Here is a 21,353-nt window from a genome sequence, read left to right as displayed (position 1 = left end):
ATAAAGGTGTTCAACAAAATCCAAAGATGCGTCTACATACAATGATCACTTTACAAAGTAAGAATCAATTCTTCCTGATGGAATTAGACAGGTAACTTGTCATCAGCTAGCAAAAGAATGACCATATACTTGGCGGCCCATAAAAATTGGGCTTCTTAGATCTGAAAGACGGGTCAGGGACTAGTCTGTGCAGCAGGACTCCTCTATCATGACCAGGGGGCAGGAGGGAGAAGAGACTTTTTCTCCTCACCTTCCCCACAGTGGCCATGGACCCTTGTAACTGAATCACTGGCCCAACTGGAAACATTACATTCATAAGGAAGTACAAAAAGTCAGTAAGTCAGTAGAGATACCTCTGAGGCATGTGACCCCTGGCAGCAGAAAAGAGAGCTAGCTACAGATTCACAAGAGGGGAAGCCTCGGCTGTTCAGAATAGAGCAGAAGAGGGAAGTGGACTTAAAGAACCAGGCTGAACTAGCCACATAAAAGAGACAACACCCAGAGGGGAGCAGCAGGAGGACATTCCAAGAAGAAGAAATCTCCTGAGGCCCTGCAGGATATGAGTTCCCTTGGGTCCAGTGTGCTCCCAATCTCACAAGACTCACTACCAGTACATTTGAAGTTTGTATCCAGTCCTCCTATTGATTCTGTGTGTATTTGGGAGAAGGTGCATTCCAGGTCTATGTCTTTTATTTACTGCTTGTAGTATATGATCTTAATGAATGCCTTGGCTTTGAGTCCCTTCCCACCTTTCCAGTTTTCTGACACTTTCCCCTGCATCCCAGTGCACCCACCCATCATTTCTTCTTTGATCCAGTGACAGGGAAGCTAGCCTCCTGGCTGTTCCTCACACAAGATCCCCCATCTCCTGACTCCAGGCATTTTCTCTGGCTAGCCCCACTGCCTGGAATGTTCTCTCTCCTTATCTCTTGTCCTGGCTTTGTAAAACTTAAAGTCTAGAGAAATGTGGTTTATTATTATTTTTGTTGTTATTTAGATGGAAAGAAGGCTCCCAAGTTCTCCTCAGAGATATGAATATGGAAGCGACAAGAGGTGCTTTCATCATGTGAAAAAAAAGAGAAGAAAAGACAGCACGTGCACCATCAGCTGCAGGGGACGAAGGGGACAACCTTGAGAGGTCCAAGCTAAGCTGATCTCCCATTGCTGGGGCAGGTATTCAGTGAGATAACAGCCTTCATAACGCTTACGATACTATAGAAGAGCGAGGTATTAAGTAAGCTCTATCTCCCTTCACTCCCGTGGGCTTCAAGGCCAGGGTAGGCACAGGGAGATACAAGCTGGTGCAGAAAGTAACTTTCCAAAGCAAAGCACCTGAGACCTGAGGCTACTGAGAAGCTGTGCATTCACCTGTGTAGCCTACCTGTCTTCTGTAAAAAAGGCACCGGAGACCCCAACTAGGAATGAATGACAGGAAGGATGAAATGGATCATAACATCATTAACAGAAGATGGTGGGCTCTAGAAGTAGCTCCCCACTCAGAGTCGTCTGACATGGCCTGAGCCAGGCTTGGCTACTTAGAGCAAAGATCAAAATAAGTGCGAAAATAGAGGAAAAGATGAAGATAAGCAGACATCGTGTAATGCTAACAATGTCCAAACAAGTCAGACTCCAAAAAATGGGAACTAAACAAATGTTCAGACACAGACTCTAACACCTTTGCTTAGAGAAGTTTAATGGATGTGAAACTGTGACCACAATGAGGAAATTCAGAACTGCCTTAGAGCACAGACACAACAGAGAGACGCTGTATCATTTACCAAAGACTGGAGGCAGAGAAAGGCTTATGGCTTTGGTGCTGGAAGACAGCGCTTTGAGCAACGTCCCCTTAACCCTCACCAAGGAGGGAGTTAAAGTTGCGTACCGCAAACTTGCCCTGAGTCCTAGCTGAGCCGAACCATCTTTAAAACATCGCTAATGAAGCCAAGAAGACACAAACAAAGCCAAGGAAGCAGCCCTACCGGAGGGGTGTCCTAGCAAGACCAATGACTGAGAGACAGAGAGAACATGAGATACAACGTTGCTCATTTTTGAAGCATTTCCCTCTGCATATGACAACTCAGCCTTGGAGGCTCCCTTCCAACAAGTGGTGTCCCACATGGTTAAAATGGTAGATGGTTTTGTGATTGAGGCAACCGCAGAGATAATTCTGTCCCATGGTTTGCTGACGTAAACACTATGCAGCACATCAGCAGGGTCACACAGAAGTCCAAATCAGAGGAGGGGAGCCCCCCATTAAAACCAATGTTCCTATTTACAAATGACATTTTACTAACTGTGTGGAGGCTCTGAACACTTCAGAGCTTCATTAGTGAAATCTGCAGAAATAGGAACTTAGCTTTACTATCCACAGTGGAAAAGCAAAGTGGATGAAAAATACAAATTGCCCAAACTCTAACGTGTTGTGAGGCAGAACAGGCTGCTTGTTGAGTGAATAACTGTGATTTGGACAGACACAGCACACGGACAACAAGCTGAGCCCAGAGCTGAGGAGGGGAGATGAGGTTGAATGAATCAGCATCCTCATCATCATCATTAATGATGATGATTATTCTATGTATCCATTGGATGACATTTGATGTTTTCAATGAGTCTCAACTCATTGCTGCTCTTAATTCCACCTTGGGAAGACCAGTGATGCTCCTGATGGCTCATTCACAAAAGGGAAATGGAGAAATGCAAGGTGGTTAAGGGGGCTGCCACAGACAACCATGCAACCCTGCACAGGAAGCGATGAAAACAAATTCTCAAGGACATGTGTGCCTGGAAATGGAAGTAGGCTGGTCATACAAAGGCAATGAGAGACAAAGAGTGGGCAGAGCATTTTTACTAGAACCCCAAATATGTAAAAACAAAAGGATGGCCTCTAATGTATTAGTCCATAAAGCCTCTATTTACAGAAATCACAGAAGACAAAAGACTAATTGTGATTAAAGACTAAAAGTTAGAAAGACTAGTGGTAATTTCTCTGCACCAACAGGGGGAGAATCCACTGTCAAGCACTCATACATTCATCAAAATATCTAAATTAACCTTGAAAAAGAGTCTCACAAGTCCTGAGAGAGTAAATTGGTTCACAAACTAAGGTTTTGGTTTTGCAACCTCCTGAAACCCATGTATTGGGTTTTCTTGGGGGCCCAGACTGGACTAGATAGGGGCTGGATTCTTTCTAACTCTCAAGTTCTTTCAGTCTATGATTCTATGTCAAGGCAAGAAACATCAACAAGCACTGATGCTAGCCAGGCCCTGTGTTATGTACTGGAGATACAAAGAAAGGCAAAAAACTGTTCCTACCTCCAAGGAGCTTACACTCTAATGGAGGAAGCCAACATTCAATTAGAAACAAGTGAGATATGCACAGGATAAATAGAAATCCTCTCAGAGGGAAGGTACCAGCATTAAGGGGATCAAGAAAGACCCCTGACTTTGGCATGGAGGGGGAGGGTCATGAGAGGGAAACAATCCTTGAATCTCAGCCTTTCAGCAACCCTCCAGGCCAACTCAGACAATACAAGAAGCCCTCTACAATGTTCTCAGGGTCTGGCTGCCACCTGACAATCTCTAGTGAAGAAGAATGAGGATGGGAACTGCTCTTCATATAAAGTTTCAAATTCTCTCCCTCCCACAGCAAGCCGGGCCACAAGCTTGGCACAGTAGGTAGTGAATCAATTGAAACTACCACATGAATAAATGAATTAAGGAAACAAGTGAATAGGTGAAGAGCCAGCGAACTGCATTATAGCTCAGCTTAGGGGAAGCTCTCCCGCCAGATCCCTTCAAAACCAGCCCCCATTTTTCACAGGACTTATAAAGAAAAGAATCCAAAAGGGAGGGCCACGGCTGGAATCCTGCCCAGGATTTACAACGAACAGTCTTTTGACTAGCGCTCCTCCATTCATGTGGCTTTATATTTCAATGGTTTCCCAGGACATAAGAGCACATCTTACTGTCTTTTGTAAGAAGCTTGAATAGCCCATATGAAAACCCCCTTTCTTCCTTGTTTTAGTTGGAGAAAATCATTTGAACTAGTCCAACCATTCTGGAAAAACAATTTGAAAATAGTTGGGAGAAGTCACTAACCTGTTCATACCCTCTGATCCTGGACAATGGGGCACATGCCTCAGCAAGGTCAAAGACAGAAAAGAAGGTCCCATAGATACCAAAATATTCATTATCACACTCTTGGTAAGCAAAGACCTGAAAATCAGAGGGGTGCCCAGTCATTAGGAGATGGCTGTGGCAGATGAAAGTAAGGGAAGATTAGGACACTGTAAGAATCAATAGACATAGAAGAATCCAGAGAAAAGTGTAAAGACTTGCAGAAACTGATGCAGACAAAGAGAATGAAACTATTGGACAATATCTATAGCTAGAATACTGAAAAATGAAGGGATGCTAAGATGCTGCCATTTTGCATTGGTCAATTATTCTCAGAGAAAGGCAAAAGAAGCATCCCACTGTGGTCCAAGAGAAAGGTGGGAGTCTGCTGGCATGAAAATGCTGCCTCTTTCAGGCACGGTCACTTTGTCAGCTGGGTTTTGCTCAAATTTTTGTTGCAAGGGAGGATTTTTAAAACAACCGTATTTAGATAAAAATGATTTTCTGAGACACAATACCCCACAGAAGGAAGTCAGTACACATGCTTCTTCTAACGATGAATCAGTAGAACATCTTCCTTCCTTTTCTTTCTCTATGAGCAACTGAAATCTATGCCTAAAAATACCACTTAGCACTGATTTAGAACCGACCGTCACAGGGACTGCCAGAGTGTGATACTGACATCACCTCATCCATCCCACACAGTGTCCCAGGGAGAAGGGAAGTCTTCAGAGAAATCCCAAGAGAATCCACCTGAATGTCAGGCCAGCATACTCACTACGTGTCTGCAACCTCAAGCTATGACAGGGTAGTAATGCAGATGATGTAATGACATAACAGCAACTGGGACTTTTATAATCTTCTAAGGTTTGCAAGACTCTTAAGCTATCTTATCTCACCCAAGCCTCACAACACCCCTGTGAGGCCAAAGCTACAAGTCTTATTAACTGCATTGTATGGATGCAAGGACTGAGGCTCAGTGGGGCTAAGCGACTTAGCCTTGGTTACACAGCTAATAAATGGCAGAGGCAGATCTCCTGGGCTCTGAATCCGGGGTTTTCTACCCTATGGCAGCACGGCCCATAGGAAAGATACTGGTGGCCAATCCAACATGCAGGAGAAACAATAATTCCTCCACACCTAGAAAGTCATGCAAAATGCCCCCGCACTAGGCTTTTTTTTTTTTTGAATGCTTATATTTCAGAGTTCTTGAATGAGTAACTAGTTCCGTACACCTTCAGTTCCTCGTTATCCACACCCTGTTTAACCCTTTCTGTCTATACCGATTATAGACTAGTTGCTTTTCCCATCTTGGCCATCTTGAGTTCCATTTCTACTTCTTCATGCAGTACTCAATCCAAGAACAAGTGTTTACTAAGCACCTACTATGTGCCAGGTGCTAAGCAAAGCCTAGGGGATAAAAAATGAGTAAACACAGTCCCTGCCCTCAAAAGAGTTTGCATGCTAATGGCGCTAACTGGGACCTAAGGCAGTGATTCTGCTGAAACTGATGGTGAAATGTTTTTTGTCAACATCTTTGCAGATCTTTTCCAGTTTTATTCTCTTTGTTGTCTCCCTTCTCATGTCATCCTTTAATACCCTTGGTTTAGCCTCTCCTACTTCTGCCTTCTGGGACCAAGCTGAGCAATTCTAGCCTTTCTCTCCCATGGCAGGTCTTCAAGAGCTTGAAGACAACTCGGCTGGCATCTGAAGCCTGAATCTGCTCCACTTAATTTAACTGATCTTCATATGGCATGAGCTCTGAATCAGGACTTTTGTTCTAACAAGTGAGTGGTAAGGCTATGCTCAGAGAGCTAATTTAGGAAGGAATCTCACATCAGTCACTTGTGATCCTCTAAAATAAGAACAGTTTTGTTTTTTGTTATGTTCTGTGGTGCATGCTAACTTCACCACACCTGATTCTTTTCTTGAAGAAAGTATTTATGTTGTAATGGCACATGACTTCTGTATAACCTACATGGCTTCAATTTCTGTCACTTCTTACATTTTTGATGTATTAATATCTAGTTTATAGCCTTCATACATTAAATAAGAATAATAAAATATTAGTTATGTATTTATAATTCATTTATAATTGTATTAAAATTAAACAAATTTAAAACATACATGTTTAAAAATGTGCTATACTTTAACATGTTATATATTATATCTGAATTCTATTTTTCTCCATCCTTTCCTATGCTCACCTTTGCAATGTAGTCACTGAGTATCAAAGAGTAGTCACTGATTGACAAGTTCTTGAATTAATTTTTCTGCCTTATAATCTGCAGGGTCAGCATGTTGTCACTCAGTATTTTCAGTCATGTCCTACTCTTCATGACCCCACTTGGAGATTCTTGGCAAAGATTCTGGAGCAATTGGTCATTTCCTTCTCCAGTTCACTCTACAGATGAAGAAACTGAGGCAGAGTCAAGTGACAGGGTCACACAGCTACCAAGTACTTGAGGCTGGGTTTGAACTCAGGTCCTCTGATTCCAGGCTCAGCACTCTACAGAGTCTGCATATAAGCTACAATTATGTTCACAGTGGAACCACACAGGGAAGGTTCTCCGAGGTTCACCCTATCATGTCCCACCTGGCTGCTTTCCTGGACTTCATAGTCTCCAGAAAGTCATCACTCTGCAGATGACATCCACTCTGAGACTCTCGCCTCCTTAGATCACCTCCCTCGTGCTTCCCCTGTGTGGTCTCCCCCATTAGATTGGGAGCTCCCTGGGGGCAGGCGCCATCTTGTGTCTTCCTTTGTGTCCCCTCACTTAGCACAGTTCCTGGCACATAGTAGGTACTCAGTGGTTTCTGACTCTCGATTTCGGTGGTCATCTTTGCCAATGCTCATCATACATAGCCTCATATCAGATGAATGGAGGGATGAATGAATGAAAAAGTATTATGAAATGATCACAAGTGTCAAGGAGTGTGCTAACACAAATAAAGGCAATGAAGGTGGCCCCTGATTGCAAGGATCTTCCATGTAATGGAGAAGCAGCACAAAGAGTGAAGTTGGAAGGATGGGGTTACTTTCAATGACCAGTGGTGTGTCATGCCAGTGGTATGCCTGGGAAGTCTGCACAGCCCAGTTCTGGACCAGATAAAGAGAAAGGGACCCCATCTACTGCAGGCAGATGCAGGCATGCAGCACAGAATGCCCCAGGGGTATTTGGCAGCCTGGTTCCAGGCAAAATAAAGCAAAAACTCAGCTATCGGAGCCCGGGTTCAAGCAGGGACAGGACAAGGGGAGAGGGTCACAGGGCAGGTTCGTCCTTAATGTTCTTTTCTAAGACACCAAATAAAAGGAAGGTAAGCTGGGGACCATATTGAAGGGACCCTGACCCCTAGAGTGTCTAAAGGAAAGCTATCAGGTGGAGAAGTGCCTGGAGCCAAGGACTGAGGACAGTTAGCCCAGAAGGATGGATTCCCAGGCATTGTCACAGGCAGCAGCGTTAGCCTTGTTTTGCTTGGTTCCCCGGGTCAGAGTTTTGAGCAAAGAGGTAGAACGGGCTTGATGTCAGGTCACCCCTGAGACTGTTGGGCCCTTGTAGGACACGGGGGGCTCCCACACTCACTAGGGTCTTCAAGGACAGGCTGGACAGATCTTGGTTGGGAAAGGTGTCATCCAACCTCTGAAATGCTATGATGGCAGCAGTGTGCTCCAGGGTGCCCATGGGGCCTGTCCACACCATTGCATTTCAGGCCTACAACTACTCTGTCTGGAAGCCTCTGAGAGTTTTATTATCCCCATTATATACATAAAAGGAAACTGAGGCCCCAAAAGTGAAACATTTGCCTGTGGACAAACAAGTAGTTGGTGCTGAAGGTAGAATTTGAACCCAGCTCTTTCTGACACCAAGTCCATCACCCTGAATTTTCTACTAGGGCATGATAGACAGAGAGACTTTGGGGCTCTGGAGGCTGCTGAAACGAGGCAGTGACAGGTGACATTGATCTGAACAGAAAAAGGGGCCTGTCATGCTGAGTCAGTTCTGGAGACCCCAAGCAGGGTCCCTGGGGGAAGCCCCCCCCAGAACAAATTAGTCATTGAGTCATGACAAGCTACTCTGAAAACCTTGGTCAGGGAACTGGCCCTCTGAGCTGCTCTAGAGCCGAGGTCTCTGCTGGTGACTCGTGCCTGGGGTTCTGAGATGGGGTCAGGCCTAGGGGCCAGCAAAGGAGGGAGTCTTGATGCATCGAGTCATTCCACTTCAGAACTGAATGGGGGCCTTGGGGAGATGAGAATGTCCTGATTTTCTAACTTGTATTCTGCCTCTCCTGCTTTCTCAGACTGGCACATGCCCATCCCCACATGACCTTGAAGATAAGAAATCTATCCACAGATGACCCTGAACAACTTTAGTCAAACTTCACACTGCCAAACCACCAGGAGGCCAGCGGCTGAACAGGCTGCCAAAGTTAGAGCCTGCTCAGACCAGCTTGTGAGAGCCAGTTGTTAAATTTTCAGTGAGAGCATTTATACCTCAGAAATTGGCAATGGCTACAAATCAGGGCTTGGCTTAGTGCTTTGTTGATTAATTAAACTCAATAAAGTGAAAGAGAAAATGTTAAAGACACCCATTAAACTCCAAAGTGCTCTCCGTACATCCTGCCTACCCAAAGAGCTGGTTATTAAACATTTACCAGCACACAACTCGCTGGACAAAGGCCTAAAAACCAGAAAGAATAAAATCAGGATGAGCCCAGACAAATCAACTTACTCAGTGCCACTCTCCACCATCTGGGTCAGGAGGGAGATGCCATCCAGATTGATAAACTCCTGGGCAAACGTGATGTCCCGGGAGTAGCTGGCTAAATCTTTCAGGGCCTCCAACTTGGCGTCCATGCTCGAAGACTGGATCCTCTCGTGGAGCTGCTGGGCATTTTGAGCCTCCCCAGGAACAGAAAAGGAACACAGAAAACCTCACAAAGGGAGCAGTAGACCTACCACCTGGGGGGGGGAGTGGGGGCCCTACTCCTGACTTCAGTCCATGGGCTTCTCCCTCCTATCCCAGGGTTCCAGGAATGGGAATTAACAGTATCTTTTGGCAGGGCCCCCAGGGTAAGAGAGAGGGAGATGGGCAACTAGGAACTCAGCCCCTCCAAACCCCCACCTTACCTGGGGATGGGCTGGGTCCCTGACACTATAGACCCCAATGTATGGGCCTAGCGAGCCCCTAGGTGCCCCAAGGTTCCAGCATCCCCACCCTTCTCTGGGGCCTAAGTGCCCAAACAGGCCAGATGCCCAGGAGGAAGCTTCCCTGGCCACCTCACTGGGGGTTTTCTCTCCCAGAGAGCCCTCCCTCTGAGCCTTTCCTTCACAAGTATACTAACTGGGGGAGATTCCAAAGACCCCTCAAGAACAGGCCCCATAAAGCCTGGAATCCTTCCCTGAAAACCTCTCCACTTGGCTCTTGGAAGGAAGGTGGTGGGGGACTTGCATCCAGTAACAGCAGCCCCATTCCTCTTTACATTCAGCCCCCTCCCTCCACTCTACCCCCACTCCAACCTAAGGGCATTCAGTATCATGGTGGAGGAGGAGAAGGAAACGGAAATATATTTTTCTTGTAAAATTACCTAAAGCAAAGTCTCAGAGGGCAACTGTCTGGCTCTGGAGTCAGTGGCTATACCTATTCCCTGTATGATAAGTTCCTTCACCTTTCTGGGCCTCACTTTCCTCATCTGTCAAAGGAAGGGCTTAGACTTTGCTTCCAGCTCAGAGTCCATGAGCCAAAGCCCAGCTGCTGAAGCCATTATCCAACTCAAAACTCCAGCCACTGATACCTCGGACAACAGCCCACATTCTCTACGAGATGCTGTTTTTCTCATCATGACTGGTACAAAGGATGCTAAGCCCATCAAAGAAGACCTATGCTTGTAATTTAGGGTAGGCTCTCCATATTAAATGGTCTGACCATTTAATATGGCCCTTGAGGTCACCCCCCCTCCCTTATTTTATAGGTGAAACTGAAGGACAGAGGGGTTTGCTAGCTTGTCCAGGGTCATCCAGCTAGAAAATTTCTGAATTGAACTCAGGTGTTTGTGACTCTAAGCTCAAGGCCCTATTCGTTGTCCTGTGCTGCCTCTCAAAGTACATAGACACAAGCACCAGTAACTGGAGAATCTCTAGGTCAAACAAAGACCAGAAGCAATTTTCAGAGGATGGAGTCAGGCTACAATGCCTTGGCAGTCCCCAGAGGGATGGGCTGTTCTGGGACAGCTTCCTCTGGAGGGGTCTCCAAATACTCCCCACCATTTTCCACCTCCTCTCCACCACAGAGGATGATGTCACTCCTATGACAGAGTTGCTGATCAAGGCCAAAAGGACTGAGGGTCCTTGCCTCCAGATCTAAGAGGACAAACTGAGGCCTGGCCTCCTTCTTCATCTCCTATAGAAGAAGTCAGAGACATAGGGGTGGCCTGTGTAGCCAAAATCTAGACTCCCACAGGGCGAGGAACTTTGCAGGCCTTGGGGCTGGCTGGAGTTAACAAATGAGTGTCTACTTCTATCTGTAAAATGGGGGTTATTTTAGAAGCCACTGAATTCAGAACAGGAGAGGAAGAGAAGGAAAATGGAGAATTCATTTCAAATTTCCACCACCAGCTTCCTCTGTTCTCTCATAGGGGAATGAGCTCTGTGTCCGTCTCTGGCTCACAGAGCACTCTGGAAGGAGATATCTCATGAAGTCTGGCTCTACAGGACGTCCAAAGGGCCCCATTGTGGGCCTGGCCCTCGTGGCAGCCTGAGGGGGGTGGGGGTGGAGCAGAGCCAGGAACAAGACAAGAAGCCCCAGACCCACTCACTGGGGAGGTCGCCAAGCGAAGGATAGCGCCGTTTTTTATCTCATTGCGATTCTGGAAAAAACACAAAGAAAAAAGGTGTTGGTGATGCGCCCCACAGACCTGGCTGGCGAGCATGCTCCCCATCTGCCTACCGATTCTGGTCTAGGCCATTCCCAATTCTGGCTTCAGGGAATGTTTTTAGACAAACCAGCAGACATGCAGCCTTTCTGGGCCAGGTGCTGTGCTGAGGCCTGAGAGGACTTCCTGTCAGTAAGTCAGAGCTGGCACGCTCGCAGTGGTGTAAGGTTGGTATGGTTGTTTACATGCACTTATGCATATGACCTGAGTTAACATGTGTGCAGACAAATGTCCCCTTAGGCCTCACTTTTCTCACTTATAAAAGGAAAGAGCCTGGCTGGCCAAGGGCTGCCTCCTGCCTTCGACATGGAACCTTTAATGCTGAAGACCTTTAATCCCCTCCAGGCTGCAGCCCTTTCTCTGACTTATTTCCCATTTACCGTGTACGTAGCTTGTTTGTACATCGTTCAATTTAATTCAGTAAATATCTCTTTAGTGCCTACTGTGTGCTAGGCCCTGTGCTAAGGGCCCGGTTGTGCTCCAAGAGGGCTGGGACTGTCTTCCGTCTTTGTGGCCACAGTGACCAGTACTCAGTGCCGGGCAAGAGTAGGAGCGTTATAAATGTTTGCTGACTGACAGACTAGAACTCTGGTGCTCTGATCCTGGAGTCACTGGATTATCGTGGCTGAATCATGCGGAGCCCTTGGGAGTCAACAGGAGCATTCCTGCCCTTCTAAAAACACCCAGCAAATGGTCCTCTGCCCTCTGCTTGGGGACTTCCCCTGCCCAGGAAATCTCATTCTCCCCAGGCAGCCCACCCCCTTCTGGGCAGCTACAAGGGTTAAGAGGCTTTCCCTTTCCCCAAGCCAGAATTTTTCTCCTTGCCATTCTCCTCTAGTGCCAAGGAGAATGAGCCTCGCACTTCCCCCATGTGACAACCCACCACAAAGTTGCCCCTTCCCCCAACAACCCACCCTTGTATGGCCCGGTCTCCAGAGAGCCCAGAAGTCCCCTCAGTCGGCTGATACCTGACCTCTGCCAAGAAGAGAGCTGTGCTATCCAGGACAACCAGAGTTTAATTTGTAAATGCATTAGTAAGCTGTGCCAGAGGGCACTGATGGTAAAGTCGAAATAATAGCCTTGCTTCCAAAGCAGACCCAATGGCCTGAGGACAAAGAGGACACGCGGACTGAGAGGGAAATGGGACCATGCGGGAGGCAGAATGAAGGGGAGACATGTCTGGATCATCTTCTAGGACATCTGAAGGAGGGGCCAAGTGGGAAAGATACCAGCCCGGACTGGCATCCTCCAGACTTCTCCCAGAGACTATCGAGGGGTCATCGATGGCTCTTAACAGACCTCCTTTCCCCTTTCTATAAAATCCTGGGGAGAAGGTTCTTCAGGGGAGCCAGGGGACATTGGGAGAAAGAAACAGGGCCAGCTCTACTGCCACGCCCCCCTGACAGATGGAGACACGTATCCATCCAGCTTCAGAGTCCCTCCTCCCAGTGTCCGTGGTCCCTGCTTAGGGTGAGGCTTTTTAGCAGAGGAGGAGACTGCTCTGTTCTGCAGTCCTCTGGGTTTTAGGACTGAGTGGAGCAAAAATCAGAGACTTAAGTTTGACAGTGATGTTTGCCTTTGCCTGTGTGTCACCCAGGACTGAAATGGAAGAGAGAATCCTTGTGGATGGAGAAGACTGTCTGGATATCCGTCCACACGGCAGAGGGCAGCATCAATTCCCAGAAAGCTGCGGGACTCCCCAGTGAGCTTCACAGCCACTTAAGAAGAGATGGGCCTCATCAGTCACCAGGGCAAGCAAAGTGGATGAAAAAGTCAAGTTTATCAAGTTAGACTGTCTGTGGACAAAGCAGACAGGCCCAGGAGGGGGCAGTGAGGTGGGCGGGAGCTCGAGAGGGAGACCCAGAGATGTCCTCGTGCTTCGGCTGCGTGACATACAGTTGTTCTCTGACAAAATGCTTCGTTAGAAATAACACTAAATATCCTGACAGATCGGTCTGGCTTAGTAACTGTGACATTTCAATGCATAAAATGCCACAGACAAATGTTTTCTGTAAATAGCAGGTCACTGCTTAGAAGGGACTAGGGCAGCCTAATGGGGAGAGCTCTGGACTGGGAGTTGATTGTGCCTCAGACACTGGTGACCTCTGTGCCCACATCAGTTAGCCTCAGTTTCTTCACCTGTAAAATAGGGACAATCACACCTAAATAGAAGGCCTGTTGTGAGCATCAAATGAGATGAGATGTGTCGAGCCCCTCTCAGACTTTCCAATGCCAAATCCACACTGGCTGACCTTGGTTTCTCTCAGTGCCCATGACTGAGTGTCCCCCTGAAGGAGCCCACATGCTAATGAGGGAGGGAGAAGAGAAAGCATAAAAACACATAGGATGAAGAGCTAGAGAAACCCCCAGAAATCACCAGGCCCAGTGCTGTCCTCCCTACCAGGACTGCCTGCCCATGCATCCTCAGTCACTCCTCTCCTCCTCTGACAGCGGGGGTGCCCACCGGGCCTCCAGCCCCGTCTCCTGCCCAGCTCTAGGCCTAGATCTCTGTACTGCTCTGATCATTGCAACATTCTATAACATGGATGGACCCCAAGGTACGGAACCCTTCCCTCCTTGGACACCACTAAAACTGTGCTTATGCAGCTGGGGAGAACACCAGGTTCCCAGCAGGCCCCGAGGGCAGTGGAGGTGAGTGGAGGATGGGAAGTCTGAGAAGAGAGGGGTGTTTTGATGCCTGTCTCGGACTACACTCATCTCCATCGAGGTCCATGCTCTTCCTTTACGGCCAGTTGCTCTAATCAGTGAGATGTCTGAGGATGCTGAGCCATCCTCCCTGGCTTCACGGTGTCTGCAGGCGTAAGGAGCTCACCCAGCTGGACCTGCATCCATGTCACTGGCAAAGAATGATGAACAGAACTGGACCAGGGACTCACAAATACCTGTGGCCCTCCACGTAAAAAAAAGAATCTGTCAGAAAGAATCTTTCAAAGTGTCGAGTCCAATGCTCTCCTCTTACAGATGAGTAAACTAAGGAAGGTTGTTTTGGCCAAGCTCACACTGCATCACAGGTTCAGAGCTGGCAGGAATTCTCAGGGGTCACATAGTCCACCCCCTCTCCTGACAGAAAAGAACAGTGAGGCCCAGACTTGCCCCTGGTCACAAGGCTAGGAAGGGGCAGGACTGGAACTCGTGAATTCTTGATTCCTGGTCTTGCCTTTAATTTAATCCACTATTAGATCAGTGCAAAACAGAGCTTAGACACTGCTCAGTCCAATTCCCTCAAATTAGAAATGAGCAAGCTGAGGCCCAGAATTCCTTGAGGTCATTGAAGTAATAACAGTCAGAAATGATTTTCGAACCTGGGTCATCTGATTCCCATCCACAAGGATGGCTGGGGACCCTAGGACACCATTTATGGCCATTCTGATGACTGAGCAGGGCCCACCAGCCTGGGCTGGCTGCCCAACCGATGGTGATGTTACATAGCTGAGGTATGGGCATGATGCCACATATGTGGCATGGCACACTGGCTGCCAGCACTAGCTCTGCCCGGACTTGGGAGATGGTTATTCGGGGGCTCAATTAGGGGTGCCTCTGCTGCCAAGGAGGGGAATAAACAGCCTGAAGCATCACTCTTCAGATGAATTAAATCAGCTTTACACTCATTCCCCTAGCTAAAGGCAAGCCAAGAACATGATTGCAAAATGTCCTGGGACTAAGTGCCCATGAGATGTTTGGCTATCGCCCCCTCCCTGAGCCTGCCTCAGCAGCTGGGAAGGAAGACTCCCAGACTCTGTCCCCGCTCAAGTCCTTTCCCCAGGAAGCTTGACTTCACCCCATTATGTCCTTGCACAATCCAATGGAGGTTAAGGATGAGGGGGAAGGGGCCCAGCCTCCTCCAGGATCCAGAGCACTGACCAATGACTGCAGACAGGAGACATGGGGTCCTGGAGCATCGAATGGACCCACGGAAAAGGGCATTTACCAGAACAGGATCATATAACTGATCACTCCCTCAGACTCCAGAGAACCTGCTGCCTTGCTTTAGAAGCCCAGCTCCTGGCTCTGCCCCCAGCTGACCATGTGCCCAGGGACAAGCCATTTGTTTCCTCATCCATAAAATAGGGGGGAGGGCATTGGACCAGACAGTATCTGGAGTGCCTTCTGCCTCTGCCTTCTGCCAGATTCTCAGGTGAGGAAGCACTCCCAGTACTCTCTGAATGCCCACCTTGGCCTTGGGCATTGTGCTGTGACTTGAAATAAAGAAGGTCCCTCTCATAGGATCCTAGCTCCAAATGTGGAAGGAAATTTGGAGGCCAGAGCTCCAACCCCCCTGCTTTACAAATGAGGAAACTGAGGTATTTCACACTTCAGTGACTTGCTCAGGCTCACTCACCTTGCCAATCTCTAAGGCAGGATTTGAACCCAGGATTCTGGCTTTCCACTGCCTCATTCAACCACCTCCTCATAAAAGTACATTAAAACAAGCAAAGATGAGATGACTTTCAAAAGATCTGTCCCCCACTCCCAGTCAGGGCATGCTCCCTCCCAGCCCACGTCAGCTGGCATCACCAACCCTGGCAAGAAGACAATTCAGGGAAAGAAAGTCTCCTGGTAGCCTGGGGAGGAAGGGGTTCTCCCGGCCAGAAATCACCTCATCCAAGAACACATCCACCCTGGAGAACTTTCTTTCAGGAAACAGACACAGCCTCAAACAGAGACCTCAAGTCAGAGGAAGTCTGCTAAAGAAGCAGGAACCAGCAGCCCTGGCCCTGCTTTAATGAGCATGGAGAGTTTGCCCCCTCCCCACCACAGTCCCTGGAGGCATCAGCAACACTGAGAGAAAGGGGAGTCTGGAAGAAGCAGGTTTCTTGTCCAGATGTCCCCCCAAATCTTAAACTCTTCCCATGACAGACACTACCGATGAGTGAGAAAGGGACAAAGCAGAATCTGGCTCTAGTTTAGTCAAATAAACACTTTCATTTGCAACAAGAGCCTGGACAGGCCTGGCTGGCACTCACAGACCTCTGCCTCTCACAGGCTGGACATCAGAGACTGAGACCTAAAAGGGACCTTAGTGGTCACCACATGCGATGCTCTCATTTTACGGTTAGGGAAACTGAGGAAGCCCACAGTGGTGAGGTGATTAACCCAAGGTCACACAGGCAGCAGGGCTTCTGACCTCAGCATTCATGCTACTAAACCACTATGCTTCTTTCTATACTCTCCCCCAACCCACAAGCCTCAGTGTCCCCATCTGTAAAATGGAGATTAAAGACCTCCCTCCCAGAGCTGTTGCCACGCTCCAAGGAAGCTATGCTTATGACATAATTAGGAAGGTCAGTTATTCATTCTCATCCCTTTTCCAGTCCCATTATCCCAGGCCCAGCCAGGAAACCTCACCCACTACCCACGATGAAACAAGCCTAATGCTAGTCCTTGAAAAGGGCTGGGGTGTGGTAGTGGGGAAAATAGACACTATATCTAATATAAACACATTCTTTTCATCGGTGAGCATTGATTAAGCACCTAATATGCATCATACTGTGCTGGAAATACTGTCAAGCCGAGGGAAACAAAGGCAAAAGGCAATGCGAGAACCCATAAAAACCTCTGCTGGTCTCCTCGCCTGTCACGGCCTCCCTCCTGCCTGCCACATTTGCCTTCAGAGGAGGCTGCGTCATGCTACCACTCAAAGGAGGCCCCCTCCGCTGGGTTTGGGTCTTTTACAGGAGATGGACCTGGACACCTCAGTGTCTGCAGGGACTTCAGGAATGGCTTTTGCAGAAAGATACTAAGGCTTTTCTCTCCCCACCCCAGCTCAGCCCCATCAGAGGCAGATAATGACTCTGTGGTCAGACAAGTACCGTGCAGCCGTTGTGTTCTCCAGCTCAGGAGGCAGGGCCCAGCTTCTGTCCTGGGCCCAGGTCCAGGGGAGGTGACGTGGCAGAGGACTGTGAGCGCCGGCCAGGCCTTCCCGGGCTCTTGTTGCAAATGAAAGTGTTTATTTGACTAAGCTAGAGCCAGATTCTGCTTTGTTATTCTCATCCATTATTTCATCATCTCCAAGATTTATTTCAGATGGGAACCTTCTCCTTTTCCTTGCATGACTGTCTGCATTCTCAAGATTTCAGCCTGAGTGAAATCCCAGGGCCCAATGTGAAGTGCAGGTGTTGCTAGGCTACATTGGGATGTCCTTGGGAAGGGAAACAGGGGTGACAGTCTGGGGGCACAGATATGTGCTCTGTGGCACACCCTGCCCATGTACACCAGGCTCCCCAAAGTACACAGGACAAGCTGGGGCACTGTGCAGTTAGTGACTAGGCACCGGGCACTTTCTGTTAGAGGCCTCAGGATCAGAAAGGAACAAGGAGCTGAAGAGATGAGGCCTGCCTTGGGGAAAGGGCAGGGGACCAAGAGCTGCATCTGGCATGTTTGCCAACCCCATCAAAGGTTCCCTTGCCCTTCCAAGAACCCACATTTTCACCCCTCTCCCTCTTTTCTTCTTTCTCCCTGCTCTCTCATTAATTCATCCTCATTTCAAACCCACACAGAGGAGGGCCAACTGAAACTCCGGGAGAGTTCAACGATGCTGGTCCTCGATGGAAAGCCAACAGACACTCACCATCAAGGGTCAGCACCTTCCACCTTGCAGAATTTTCTTTATATGGACTTACATGAAGCAACATTGGGAAGGAAAAGAGGAAGAACTAGAATAAAAATGGCCTGAGCTGACAGTAACCACAGGGAATGTCTAGGCCAAGTCACAGCCAAAGCAGCAAGGCCCACACGCCATCATCTCCCAGAAGAGGTCATTTGGCTGACAAGTGAAACAGGAGGAGTCCAAGTAGGACATGGTCGGGACGTCGAGTGCCTTCAGATTCTGCAAACTGCTCATGAGTGAGGAGAGAGAATGAACCGCATTAACCCTGAGGAGGAGCCAAGCCCTCCTAAAGGGCCCCAGACTCAGAAATGTTCACCTGACACACCATCTACTTTCTGCTCTTTGCTAAGGTAGCACGACACAGCCACTCATCTTGGGGCCAGCAAGCCCTGCCTTTGAGTCTCACCCCTGATACCCTGGACAACTTGCTAAATTTCTCTGTGCCCTAGAAAACCTTCTCAGCGTCCATGTCAGAGTTCAGGTGCTAATCAGGGTCCACAAAAGAAGTTTCCACACTGACAGCTCCCTACGCAGAGGAAGCCAGATGTCTGTATGTTTGAAAAAAGTCTTTCCCAAAACTCACACAGTAGGAACAGAGCACAGAGAGTCTTTTCTTTCACCCTTCAGCAACCTGAGTCAAGAGTTTCCTATAAAAACATAAGCCAGCCTTCTCCCCTACACAGACTGAACTCCAATGAGCGAGCATTGACGGAGCTTCTCCTGCATCTTTGATAGCAAAGGTGATACCTAATGTTGCCATAATGCCATGATTTGGGGGAGAAGCCAACAAGCCTTTATCAAATGCGTACTTGAGGTAAGCACTGGAGAAAAGATTTTCATTTGCAAAATAACAGAAAAAAATGTACTCTATATGTATGTGTGTAATAAACTCAGAAAATCCTAGTTCTGGAAAATAGCTTCCAGAGCATCTAGCCAGTCCAGCATCCCTATTTTAAGGATGGGAAAACTGAGGCCCAGAGCAAGGCAGTGCCTAATGCCTAGTTGAACAGCTCCCTGGTGTTAAGTACAGCCTAGAAGCCAGGACACCCACCTTTTTCCAAGATGGCATGCTGGCTACACACAGAGTGAAGCTGCAAAAGGCCGAGGGCCTTCTGAGTGAGAAAAGGGGGTCCCTGGAGGATGAGGCAGCTCAGAGAAGGCCTCGTGGAAGCAGCAAGTCTCCAATGTCCAAGAGGATCTCGGGGCATGTCAAGGGAATAAGTTAGAATCCAGGCTGAGAAAACAGCACCCACCACAGAGACCTAGAGGGGGCAGGAAATGGGGCCTGAGCCCCTTCAGGGCCATGGACCGTTTCATGATTTGTGCTCGTGTTTCCAGCAGCTGCATGATCCCTGGCATGCAGTAAGTGTATGATAAACTGCTTCCTGACCAACTGAGCGAGCTGGGGACCACTGAACCCTTCAGCCAAAGGAAGCCACCAAGATGGGCCAGAGACAGAGAGCTGGGGGAGGGACAAATCTGCCTAAGGATTTACAGCAATTTCTAGAGCTCAAATGACTATGTAGATGTGATCTAGAAAGCGTAACTTCTTATGTCCATTTTATAGACAAATAGACCAAGGCTCATAGACACAGAGTGATCTGCCCAGGGTCTTGTATAGCATATATCACAGCCGTCCCCCTGACTCTGAGGCCAGTCCTCCAGGCGCCATGCTGTGACCTCAACATTGGACAGAAGGGGAAGGTGAAAGCGGGAACAAGCCCTGCTTCCCATGATCAGTGGCCTGTATTACCTCATTCAGACAAGATAAAGGACAATTCATCAGCCTCCTGTCACCCAACCCTCTAGTCATCAATCATGTGCAAGTGGTCACATCTGGGCAGGGAAAAGCAAGGTTGAAGCAGTGGCATAGAAAAGCCTCACATCCTGGAGCCCAGCACCCCCTTGTATCACACCCCACCCATGTTCAAGGGTCATCCAGGAGCTTGTGGCAGCTGTCATGAAGCATTGTCCTTATTGGAGCTGAGCTCATCATCCGGCAGCTTCCCTGGGCAAGGTTGGCTGGGGTGGGCATGGCCTGGAGGCAACAATCACTCACTCACTCACTCATTCATTCATTCATTCATTCATCCATCCATCCATTCATTCATTAAGCTGGAGCATAGCACCATCCTAGGCACTGCAGGGGGACATGATCAAGAAACATAAGCTGTGCTGCATTTGGTGCCCAGTGACAGCTGTCATTTGCTACTGGTGTGTCCTTGGGTAAATCCTTTACACAGGTGAGCCTCAGTTTCTCACGATGTAAAAACCGGAGGTTGGAGGAGGTTCCAATAACAACCATGGTGGCTCCCTGAATCAGGCCTTTTGAGGGTGACAAAGCTCCTTCTTCACGGCCTCCTCTGTGGCTTCAGGTCAGGCAAGTCCTTCCCCACCCCTACCACCATTTTACAGATAAGGAAACTGTGTCAGGTTAACTCAGCTGCCCAGGAGGAGAAGCTGGACTGAGAGATTAACAGTTTAATAATGTAATAATGTAAATTTAATATAAAAATAAAGATGAATTTTATTGGCCTTAAAATAGGTCTTTTTAAAATTTGTTAATTAAATCAATTTTACATTAATTTCTCTTTTAATCTGTTGCCATCAAATTGGGCGCTTGAATTCAGTGCAATAATTAGGACAATGTGACCATAGATTTGGAGCTGGAGGAGACCTTGGAGATGGATCATTTAGCCCCAAATCCTTGTATTACAAATAAGGAAACCAAGGCTCAGAGAGGGCAGGGTCTAGTCCAGGGCCTCATGTTGAACCAGATTTTTACTGCAGCCCTCCTACTCCAAAACCAGCCACCTCAATCCTGCACTGGGTTCTTGGTCTCATTTTTTAAACAGTAAACTTTTCAAATCTCGTTAAAGACTTGAAAATTTTTTTTTCAAATTTGAGCATGCCTCCAGAATCACAGGCTCTCTCATCTGAAAGAAGCCTCCAAGACCATCTGATCTTTTCCTTAGAAAACAAGAATGCTTCACAATGTGAAGGGAAGAGAAGCCTACAGCATCCACAGGCCAGCTGCACCTTGAATTGTCCTCAAATAATTCCCACCCTCCCTTTTTGGCCACTACCACCTCTACTCTTGCTCCTGGTTCTATGCTCTAGGACCAAACAGACCAAGTCAAACCTCCTCCACCTGATCAACATCCCTTCACTTTCTCCCAAGTCTTCTCTCCTCCCAACAAAACATTCCTTGATTCCTTCAACAAAGAGTCTTCTGTGGCCTACTCTCCACTCCCCTTCTTCCCTGGATCTCCTCTAGATGCACTCACTCCAATTGACAATATAATGTCCTTTCTAAAATCTGGCAGTAGACACAACATTAACAAGGTGTCCTGAATGGGCAGGGACACCAAACTCTCCCCCGTTTTGGACACTGTCCTGTTCTTAAGGCAGCTAAGAGAAACAAACAAGAAAGGCCTGTAAAGGATGTAAGCATCCAGGGACATCATTCTCTTCGGTCCTATCCCATTAATCTTTCTGTATCCTATACCTACCATCCCTTTAATACTTTTTAATTATTTCTATAATTTAGCCTTTGTCTCAAGCATTATTAAGCAAGTAATTTTTGTCTCCATCTAACATATTTATCATCATTTTTACTGCATATGATGGATAAAGAAGTTTAAAATCAATGCCCTGATTCTATAAGTATTTTTGAAAT

The 21,353-nt window shown here is 47.7% G+C and overlaps 1 protein-coding gene across 7 annotated transcripts in view; it reads right to left on the bottom strand.

Moving 5' to 3' along the window:
- Positions 1-21,353, bottom strand: part of ELMO1 (engulfment and cell motility 1) — a 385,710-nt gene that overhangs the window by 265,359 nt on the left and 98,998 nt on the right. For all 7 annotated transcript variants that reach the window (XM_072599131.1, XM_072599132.1, XM_072599133.1 and 4 more), the window contains exons 5-6: positions 10,930-10,980; positions 8,847-9,016 (exon numbers count right to left, since the gene is read on the bottom strand). In XM_072599131.1, the coding sequence (XP_072455232.1) occupies positions 8,847-9,016; positions 10,930-10,980 (221 nt within the window). The remainder of the gene's footprint in view (positions 1-8,846; positions 9,017-10,929; positions 10,981-21,353) is intronic.

The sequence above is a fragment of the Notamacropus eugenii genome, chromosome 3 (assembly GCF_028372415.1).
Source record: "Notamacropus eugenii isolate mMacEug1 chromosome 3, mMacEug1.pri_v2, whole genome shotgun sequence".
Taxonomy (NCBI): Eukaryota; Metazoa; Chordata; class Mammalia; order Diprotodontia; family Macropodidae; genus Notamacropus; species Notamacropus eugenii.
Note: the sequence above shows the minus strand (reverse complement) of the source record. Positions and strands in the feature narration are given on the sequence as shown.